The 10416-nt window shown below is 61.2% G+C and overlaps 1 protein-coding gene and 1 long non-coding RNA gene across 2 annotated transcripts; both read left to right on the forward strand.

The window, feature by feature from the left end:
• Positions 1 to 5166: 5166 nt before the first annotated feature.
• ENDOU (endonuclease, poly(U) specific) lies at positions 5167 to 8978 on the forward strand. Its single transcript, XM_026867616.1, has 9 exons — positions 5167 to 5311; positions 6140 to 6274; positions 6468 to 6503; positions 7143 to 7314; positions 7419 to 7618; positions 7879 to 7992; positions 8079 to 8185; positions 8510 to 8652; positions 8864 to 8978. Exons 1-9 carry the CDS (start codon positions 5167 to 5169, stop codon positions 8976 to 8978), a joined length of 1167 nt encoding a protein of 388 aa, XP_026723417.1.
• On the forward strand, positions 8974 to 10407 carry LOC113491040. The gene is made up of 3 exons (XR_003400335.1): positions 8974 to 9041; positions 9681 to 9852; positions 9957 to 10407. It is a non-coding gene; the product is annotated as an uncharacterized LOC113491040 (long non-coding RNA).
• Positions 10408 to 10416: the final 9 nt, after the last annotated feature.

A 10416-nucleotide genomic window follows, 5' to 3' on the forward strand; every position in this document is an offset into this window, starting at 1 on the left:
CTCCCTCTCCCTCTCCCTCTCCCTCTCCCTCTCCCTCTCCCTCTCCCTCTCCCTCTCCCTCTCCCTCTCCCTCTCCCTCTCCCTCTCCCTCTCCCTCTCCCTCTCCCTCTCCCTCTCCCTCTCCCTCTCCCTCTCCCTCTCCCTCTCCCTCTCCCTCTCCCTCTCCCTCTCCCTCTCCCTCTCCCTCTCCCTCTCCCTCTCCCTCTCCCTCTCCCTCTCCCTCTCCCTCTCCCTCTCCCTCTCCCTCTCCCTCTCCCTCTCCCTCTCCCTCTCCCTCTCCCTCTCCCTCTCCCTCTCCCTCTCCCTCTCCCTCTCCCTCTCCCTCTCCCTCTCCCTCTCCCTCTCCCTCTCCCTCTCCCTCTCCCTCTCCCTCTCCCTCTCCCTCTCCCTCTCCCTCTCCCTCTCCCTCTCCCTCTCCCTCTCCCTCTCCCTCTCCCTCTCCCTCTCCCTCTCCCTCTCCCTCTCCCTCTCCCTCTCCCTCTCCCTCTCCCTCTCCCTCTCCCTCTCCCTCTCCCTCTCCCTCTCCCTCTCCCTCTCCCTCTCCCTCTCCCTCTCCCTCTCCCTCTCCCTCTCCCTCTCCCTCTCCCTCTCCCTCTCCCTCTCCCTCTCCCTCTCCCTCTCCCTCTCCCTCTCCCTCTCCCTCTCCCTCTCCCTCTCCCTCTCCCTCTCCCTCTCCCTCTCCCTCTCCCTCTCCCTCTCCCTCTCCCTCTCCCTCTCCCTCTCCCTCTCCCTCTCCCTCTCCCTCTCCCTCTCCCTCTCCCTCTCCCTCTCCCTCTCCCTCTCCCTCTCCCTCTCCCTCTCCCTCTCCCTCTCCCTCTCCCTCTCCCTCTCCCTCTCCCTCTCCCTCTCCCTCTCCCTCTCCCTCTCCCTCTCCCTCTCCCTCTCCCTCTCCCTCTCCCTCTCCCTCTCCCTCTCCCTCTCCCTCTCCCTCTCCCTCTCCCTCTCCCTCTCCCTCTCCCTCTCCCTCTCCCTCTCCCTCTCCCTCTCCTCTCCATCTCCTCAACAGATCCAGCCCCGGGGCACTTGACTCACCGCCCTCCCACAACACCCCTCATGGGCGAGGGGAGGAAATGACTGAGGGGTGAGAAAGAAGCCAAACCCGCTCCTTATTACACCGAACGCGGCTCTCCTGGGACAGCTAATGCACCCCGGGGAATTCAGGTTGTTGCAACGCTGCTGTGTCGGCAAGATCAACTGCAGGCAGGTGCTGCCTGCGCCACTGATGGAGGTTAAAAATTGGGGTGTCTGGAGGTCAGTTGTCACCTCCGAGGTGGAGGTGCCCAAGGAGTGACCCCCTCCTTGGCTGGGAAGAGATGAGGGGAAGAGCTCAACGTCTCCAACATCCTCCAGCAGCAAAATAGGTTGAGGAAGTTCCTTCCGCTCGCCCCAGTTCTGCTCTCCAGACCAGGATGGGAGAACAGCAGGATTTAAACCCACCTCCAGGATGGTGAGTTAGGTCTGGATTATTCTCCTGATGAGGTCTTGAGTGGAGGCTCATGAGCAGCAGGGGAGGGATGTGGATGGAGATCGGCTCAGGGACAATTCCAATGCCTCTTGGAAAACAAGAAGGTCCAGAAGCAGCGTGAAGGTGCCCTTGGAGGCAGGACGGGCGCTGAACTCTTCCAGTCTGGTCCCTCCCATGCCTTTGGGTGTACTGGTCAGTGTGTATGACAGGACGGGGAAGCAGTGGGAGCTAGGTCCTCCCCCCCCAGGCAGTGGTAGCACGAAAAACTGTCTCTCCTGCTGGATACACCACCTGGGATGCGCTGGACTGAGCCTGGGCTGGCCCTGCTGCGGGCAGGGAAGAGGCTGGTGGCCACAGCAGGCATGGGCTGAGCTCCCCCTCGGCCTTACCCGGGGCCGTGGAGGCTCCCTGGAGAAGAGCAGCCGCACGCAGGGTGGGGATGGACCAGCTCTGGGCTTGCCCCAGGAGTGAGACCGCACCGGGATAACCCACAAAACCAACTCCCTGAGCAGCCTTGATGCTGTGGTTACGGCTCAGGGTTTTCTTGTGCTGCTGGAGGACCTGGAGGCTTCAACAGAGGCTGGCGTGTGCTGGAAGAGGGGCACAGCGGCACAGAGGAAGGACGGGTCGTTACCTCCAATTCACCAGGGAGCAGAAAGTTGCCCCCACTTAGCACCAGTTCCATGGGAGCATGTGGCACTGGTCACCAGCTCGCATTGCTGATGGACCTTCTGGGCTCTGGGTGGGCAAAGATCTGTCACTGAGAAGCTTTCCCCGTGCTCCTCAGTCACCCCTGCGGGTCACACGTGCGAGGAGTGCAGCAATACTGGATTTACCGGCTCTCCTGCCACTCCGGGCAGCCTATAATTAAGCCATACACATAATGAGTCTTGGCAAGGTTTGGGTGCAGCCTGCCCGTGAACTCCTTGGTGGCATCACGCTCCTCCCTCCCTTCCGCACTCCCAGAGGACCCACATATAGCAGGGAGTGCCAGGGAGCACCGTCATTCCCAACCTGCTCTCTGGGACGCTCCGAAAGGCTCAGCCTGCCCTCGACGGGACGATGAAGACCTGGATCCTCCTCGTTGGGGCAGGAATAGCCCTGACCTGTGTCTGTGGCAGTGAGTAATGGAGCCTGGCGGTGCATCCCATGGGAAGGGGCCAGCGATGGGTTGGGTGACAGCGGACGGTGTTGAGGGTGCTGCCATAAGCCAGGAGATCCACTGTACTGGGGCAGCTGGTTCCTTGCGTGTCTGGATCCAGAAAATCTTCACAGGGGAGAGGGTCAGGGTGTTTTCACGCTGGAGGGCTTCCTCGAGCTCGGGGGGACTCGGCTGAGGAGGAGGATGGTTCATCCTTCTCTTCGATGGGTTGAGACTTCCCCTGGTCTTTGGCTTTGTCCACCGGTTGCTTCCTGGTGCATCTCGCCGTGTTTTCATGGTGCCAGCCCACCTGGCTCCTCCACCCTCCCGCGCTGGAGGAGGACAAAGGGAAATATTTTTCTAATATCTTGTCTACAGTCCCTCCGTGACCACCGGAACTGAGCAGAGGAGCCAGCCAGGTGCGGTGGAAAACGCAACATGAGCTCAGGTGTTTCTCCCTTCATGACTCTGTGGTTGTTATGAGAGGGGTCGGGCTTGGAGAGATGATAAAGAATAGCTCCGGCTTTTAGGGAGATGCTGCAACAAGGAGTGGCTTGTGGGCATCAGGGTTTGGCTCCCAAATCTCCCTGGATCCAGCCTGTGACTCGGTGCCTTTGTTGCCATCATCTTGCACAAAACGTGAAAACCGTGATCTATTTGCAAGAAGGACGTTTCGTCTCTCCCGGCACTGCCAGGGGGCCGTATCTGGTGTTTTAGCAACAAACGACTCCCCTCAGGATTAGCGGGGAGGCATTTTGCAAGGCCGGTGCAGAGGAGGAGCAGCTTGTGCTGCGAACCAGCCGTTGGGTTGCCTGGAAAACAGGATTTCCCGTGATGGTCTCATCTTCTTCAACGCAAGCGCTAAATTCTTCTTGCTTGAAGGAATAACTGGGCTGATCGTGTCTGGGAAGCTGGGAAGCTCCTCTGGCTCGTGGCGTGGTCTGTCCTTGGCACGCGCTTCGGAGCTATCGGAGCGTCACCCTGACGGACCTGTCCGAGCTGCGAAACCTCCACCGCGTAGTAACTTTGCTTATCCTCAGCTAGGCAGGACAGTGGTGGGAGATTTTTGCCTGATTATCTCACGAACAGCTTGCACCCGGGGTTATATGTGGTTTCAGGAGCCAGGAGCATTGTAACTAAATATTTGGAGAGCTCAGGCCGTCAATAGTTCTTTTGTTAGAGGTTAATTTGTCCTTCAGATGGGCCCTTCTGGAGGCGGGGTTGATCTTCGGTCCGTGTTTGCACAGCGCAGCGAGGTCTCGAGTCAGGCCAGGGCCTCGCGGACGCTGCTCTGACACGAGCCCTAACTCCTGTCCGTGCACTAAAGCGAGCTGGGAGGGCTCTGTCGCGTCTCGGGCATTTCCCCACACCTTGGTGAAGGGAGCTGCTCAGGAAACAGACCGCCTTTTTATCCGTCAAAACTTTTTTTTTTTGGCAGAAATGAAAATGAGTTTGTTCGTGTCCAAAAAGCCGTGCTCAGGGAGGGGTGGATCTGGCTGAAGGGCTGAAAATGAAAAAGAAATATTTGTCTGGCTTTGTGCAGCCGGAAAGCATCTACTGGTTGAAGCAGCCAAATACCGACGGAGTCGCTGAGTGTGGGCGCGCTGAGCTGAGCACCGCCGGCCGTGTCCTGCTGCTCCCACCACCGTCCCAGCTCTCCCAGCAGCCCTTCTCTCCCCAAAAGCTCCAGCAGCCCCTCTAAACTTGACCATGGGGTGTCCGACGGCTCTGCGGCTCCTTAGGTTCATGCCCCCGTGAGGATGAGGAGCTGACTCCCTCCTGCAGCCGTTCCCCCTGCCCAGGGAGGACCCTCGGCACCCCGCAGCCGAGCCCCGCGGGGGACGGGGCCCCATCCGAGCTCACTCCTCCAAGGACCCTTCGAGGCTCCCGGCCCTGGTTGAGTCACTGAACACCCCAGTACCGGTGCTTTGCTGTGACACGCTCTGGCGGCACGTGCCCAGGGACTGGCAACGTCTCAGCGGTGACTGGTGGGAGGGCAGTTCCTGCCTTGCACAATCCCTCCGGGAAGGCTGCTGGGAAACGAGCCCCAGTGTGTGATTCAGGCTGATCTACCCCGACTGTCACTTGGGGAGCAGCAGGGATTCTGTCCTGAGGAGCGAGACCTCAGCTGACAACCCCACCGGAGCTCCAGACCTGGCTGCTCTGCCGTGTGGACTGGTGAGACTGGGGCGTCCGGACACCACGAGCATCACTCACCGCCCAAACTCTGGGTGCCCTTTCCCGTCTCTCCCTGCATCAGCGTGAGCAAAGGTGGGACTAAAGCAGCACCGAGGGCCGATGGCCTCCAGGAGCACCTCAGGCAACTCTTTCCCACTAACACCCCTCTCGCTGCAAAGCAGATTTGTGGAGAAGGACCCGGCGAGGAGAAGCCAAAGAGGAGTCAGCAGTGTGGCCTTGTAGCTCGGTCAACCAGCCTGCGCCGGGTTGGCTGGTGGGGTGAAGAGGTTCTTCCTCTCTCATCAGCCCGTGCGGGACCTTGGTTATGTGATTCTGAAAAGCGCAAATAGTTTGGGTGAGATGCCAGACAACACAACAAGAAATGCGGGTGCAGAGAGAAGCCGGCACGCGTGACTCTTGGAGGTCACTCTCATCACTGCTCCATCGGGATTCGCCCCAAGGGCTGGAGTGCTGCTGGAGCTCAGGGTTGGCCACCCAGAGGTGTTTAAGTTGTTGCGTGATTGCAGGTTTGCGAGGGAAAGCAACACCCTTTCCTCCAGCGATCCCTTTACTGGCTGGCAGCGTGGCTGGCACGCGACTTGCACGCGACTTCTCAGGCACGTCCTTGGAGATGGTCACAGTCCTGGCTGGAGAAAAGGGGGTGCTGGAAAAGCCCTGCCCGGGCTGCCAGCTGTCCCGCTCCTCCCGCCAGGATCCGACCAGCACATTCCCAAAGCTGTCGCTTAGTACAAACCCAACATCTTGGTCTCCTACCCCCACTTCTTGGCTTGATGGCAGGTGTCCATCATCCAAGACCTGGCACTTGTCCTGTTCAAGGCACAGCTTAAGTCGCTGCGTTATTTTTAGCTTTGCCGCCGTGTGTAACACAGCATTTATGGTATAAATAGCTCGGGAAGGAGTTCCCAGTTTTCCCAGCATTGCAGAAAGGGCGATGGGGTTGCAAATAAGGGTGTCTGGAATGTGGCACTTCACCTCCAGCCAGGAGACGGCAGGACCTGGGGCGCTCCTGCTCGGGCAGGCGTTAAAAGGGTGAATCAGAAGGAGCAATTAAATGGTGGGGAGATGAGAACGCGTTTCCTGGTGGGAAGTGGCCTTGACGTGGTGAAATTCAAATGGCTGAAGAGAAGTGACCCACGGAGATGTGCATCCTGAGGATTCAACCGGTTAAAATGTCACCCCGAAATGCTGACAGAGGATCCCGAATAGCTGCAGGGTCCAAGCTTGGTCCTTCGGGCTCTCCTGGGAGGAGGAAGGACGCTCCCAGGTCACGGGCGGGCTGGGGAGGGGTGCTCGGTCCATCCTGAGGCCCACGCTGCTGTTTCTCTCTCCCACAGACCTGTACACGGCCCCCGACTCCTGCGAGGGACGCTGCGAGGAGCCCTACAGCGAGGAGGACGAGTGCCACTGCGATGCCGAGTGCGAGACGTACGGCAACTGCTGCGAGGATTACTACAGGCACTGCCAACCCGGTGAGCACTGAGCATCCCCGGGGGGGCTTGTTGGGGGGGGGCCTGCTGTCTCCCTGAGGCTGTCACAACCCAGCCGTGGGGTGCAAAGGGGTTGGCTGCAAGCATGTCTGCAAGCATGTGTATGTGGGGGGGGGGGTGTCCTGGACTCCCGTCTCCATCACCCTGAGCTCCTTTTCCCTTTGGCTCCGTGCAGGTGGAGAATGGGTTGAGGAGGCCGCTCGCACCCGCAGTGAGTAGCTCCGCTTCTGAGCAAGGGTGACAAACCACCGCCACCGCCCGCGGCTCTCGGGGGCCGACGGCATCGGGGTGTCGCTCTGGTTTCTGGCCCTTTCCGTGCCCGTTGCCAGCTGCTCCAAGCCGCTGCGTGTCGTTGCTGAGCAGACGGCGCAGCGGGAGCCCCGGCATCACCCGCCTGTTTACCAGCAGCTTTATCTCCCGTCACCAGAGCCAGGGGAAGCAGGAGGCATGGAGCAGCCGGAGGCGGGGGCGAGCTGGCCTTTGCATCCCCTGGTCACCCTGCACCTAAAATTTGGGGGATCGGGAGGGGGCTGGTCCCAGCAGACGTGGTGCAAAGAGCAGCGTCGTGCCTGGGAGACGGGGGCTGATGCTTCCCAGCTCACCCAGTGCTTAACGAAAGGCTCCCGTGCCTGCAGCCCTGGGGCCAGCTCTTGTCCCCAGAGTGTGGGGTTGGAGTGGGTTGGGGCCCCCCCCTGCACCCTTTATCCCTCCGTGCTGAGCACCCAGGATCGTGACACCCATGTGTCACCCCAGCATCGGGTGCTGCATCGCCCTCGCTTCTCCGTGGGCAGCTGATCTGCGGCCCCGGGAGCTGCTGCCTGCGCCTGCCACCTCCTGCCTCTCCCCACAGACGGTTTCTCCAGCAGCCACGACGCCATCACCGACGAGGATCTCCTCCGCGTCTCGGAACAGCTTTACAGGGCGGATCACAACAAAGCCCGCCCGAGCGACATCGCCATTAACCCCCAGTACCAGGCGTCCCCCGATGAGACAGGCGACCAGGAGGACCGCTCCCCGCAGCCGTGAGTGTGGGCCGGCATCCTCGGCAGTGGCCAGGGGCCACCACAGCAGAGGCCAGCCAGGGCCCTTTGCTTCCCCGCTGAGTGGAGGATCCGCGCTCTCCTAGGCTCTACAAATACGTCAACGAGGCGCTTTTCTCCAAACCCACCTACGCAAGCTTCATTAAACTGCTGGACAACTACCAGAGGGCAACTGGCAGGGAGGAGGAGGTGACGGCGGAGGAGCTGAGGGAGCAGGACAACTTCCTCAAGGAGGTGATGAAAACCGAGCTCATGAAGAAACTCTTTGCCTTCCTCCACCAAAAAAGTGAGTGTGGAGCGGGGCAGGGCTGACCAGGGGGTCCCTGGGCATTGGGTATCCCAAAGGAAAGCCCCAGCTGGGTGGGACATGACCCGGGAGGAGGCACTGGAGGAGCTGCCAGGACGTGGGAGAATGGAGCAGGGCAAAGCTGAATTGTTCCCAAGGGAGGGGATTGGGCCAGGGGTGGGGGGAGCCCCCGCTCTGCCTCTCCCTGTGCTCCCACACCGGGACACGGCCCCCTCCTCTCCACGCCGCCTTGCCTGCAGACCGCTACAGCTCCGAGCAGGAGTTTGTCGCCGATTTGAAGGAGATGTGGTTCGGCCTCTACTCCAGAGGTGACAGTGAGCAGGACTCCAGCGGCTTCGAGCACGTCTTCTCAGGTAGAGCCCTCACCGGTGGGATGGGGGGGGGGACCGGGCAGCACCTGGCTGGGGGGGGCTCACCCCAGTGTCTCCCTTGTGTTTAGGGGAGGTGAAAAAAGGGAAAGTGTCTGGATTTCACAACTGGATTCGCTTCTACCTCCTTGAGAAGCAGGGCATGGTCAACTACTTCAGCCACAACTTTGACGGGCCAGTAAGTGATCCCAAATCAGCCGCATCCCAAAGATGCTCCTCACCCTGCCACGTCCCTCCTGCCTCCCGGTGCAGACCTTGGCATGGAGGCAGGGTGGGGAGGTCCCCAAAAGGGGCAAAAAGGGGCTCAATAACCACAAATGAGAAATTTGAGGCTCTGTCTGGTGGCCCCTCAGACCAGGTGAAAGCTGCTCTGGCTCTGGCCCTGGGGAGGGCAGGAGGGTGCCCGGCTTCGTGTGCAGACAGGCTTTGCTTGAATTCCCTCCCTGCTGCACCCGGGGCCGAGCGGAGACGGGGCTCTGACCCCCGACCCCCCTTTCTCTAGTGGGACACCTACCCCGACGTGCTGGGGCTGCAGTTCAGCTGGGACGGCTTCTACAAGGAGGTGGGCTCTGCCTTCATCGGCTGCAGCCCCGAGTTTGAGCTTGGCCTGTACACCTTGTGCTTCATCGCACGGCCTGGGAGGGCGTAAGTACCGCGTCCGTCTGCATCTGTCTGTCCGTCTGTCCTCCAGCTGTGGAGCCAGCTGTGCCCTCCTGACCACGATCAGCTCTGGGGCATCGCGGATGGGGAGGGCTGGGGATGGAGCAGGGCTGGTGTGGGGACACTGAGCACCCCAGAGATGTGACCGTGGGGCTCAGGGGGGAGCAGGGCTGTGACACAGGCTGTGTCCCCACAGATGTTACCTGAGCCTGGGTGGCTACAGCCTCAGCATCCAGACCTACCCCTGGACCAAGTCCACCTACGGCAACGGCAAGAAGTACATCGCCACGGCCTACGTGATCTCACCCTGAGCTCCTTTTCCCTTTGGCTCCGTGCAGGTGGAGAATGGGTTGAGGAGGCCGCTCGCACCCGCAGTGAGTAGCTCCGCTTCTGAGCAAGGGTGACAAACCACCGCCACCGCCCGCGGCTCTCGGGGGCCGACGGCATCGGGGTGTCGCTCTGGTTTCTGGCCCTTTCCGTGCCCGTTGCCAGCTGCTCCAAGCCGCTGCGTGTCGTTGCTGAGCAGACGGCGCAGCGGGAGCCCCGGCATCACCCGCCTGTTTACCAGCAGCTTTATCTCCCGTCACCAGAGCCAGGGGAAGCAGGAGGCATGGAGCAGCCGGAGGCGGGGGCGAGCTGGCCTTTGCATCCCCTGGTCACCCTGCACCTAAAATTTGGGGGATCGGGAGGGGGCTGGTCCCAGCAGACGTGGTGCAAAGAGCAGCGTCGTGCCTGGGAGACGGGGGCTGATGCTTCCCAGCTCACCCAGTGCTTAACGAAAGGCTCCCGTGCCTGCAGCCCTGGGGCCAGCTCTTGTCCCCAGAGTGTGGGGTTGGAGTGGGTTGGGGCCCCCCCCTGCACCCTTTATCCCTCCGTGCTGAGCACCCAGGATCGTGACACCCATGTGTCACCCCAGCATCGGGTGCTGCATCGCCCTCGCTTCTCCGTGGGCAGCTGATCTGCGGCCCCGGGAGCTGCTGCCTGCGCCTGCCACCTCCTGCCTCTCCCCACAGACGGTTTCTCCAGCAGCCACGACGCCATCACCGACGAGGATCTCCTCCGCGTCTCGGAACAGCTTTACAGGGCGGATCACAACAAAGCCCGCCCGAGCGACATCGCCATTAACCCCCAGTACCAGGCGTCCCCCGATGAGACAGGCGACCAGGAGGACCGCTCCCCGCAGCCGTGAGTGTGGGCCGGCATCCTCGGCAGTGGCCAGGGGCCACCACAGCAGAGGCCAGCCAGGGCCCTTTGCTTCCCCGCTGAGTGGAGGATCCGCGCTCTCCTAGGCTCTACAAATACGTCAACGAGGCGCTTTTCTCCAAACCCACCTACGCAAGCTTCATTAAACTGCTGGACAACTACCAGAGGGCAACTGGCAGGGAGGAGGAGGTGACGGCGGAGGAGCTGAGGGAGCAGGACAACTTCCTCAAGGAGGTGATGAAAACCGAGCTCATGAAGAAACTCTTTGCCTTCCTCCACCAAAAAAGTGAGTGTGGAGCGGGGCAGGGCTGACCAGGGGGTCCCTGGGCATTGGGTATCCCAAAGGAAAGCCCCAGCTGGGTGGGACATGACCCGGGAGGAGGCACTGGAGGAGCTGCCAGGACGTGGGAGAATGGAGCAGGGCAAAGCTGAATTGTTCCCAAGGGAGGGGATTGGGCCAGGGGTGGGGGGAGCCCCCGCTCTGCCTCTCCCTGTGCTCCCACACCGGGACACGGCCCCCTCCTCTCCACGCCGCCTTGCCTGCAG

Source organism: Athene cunicularia, unplaced genomic scaffold, assembly GCF_003259725.1.
Source record: "Athene cunicularia isolate RWA unplaced genomic scaffold, athCun1 chrLGE22_part1, whole genome shotgun sequence".
In the NCBI taxonomy this organism is placed as follows: Eukaryota; Metazoa; Chordata; class Aves; order Strigiformes; family Strigidae; genus Athene; species Athene cunicularia.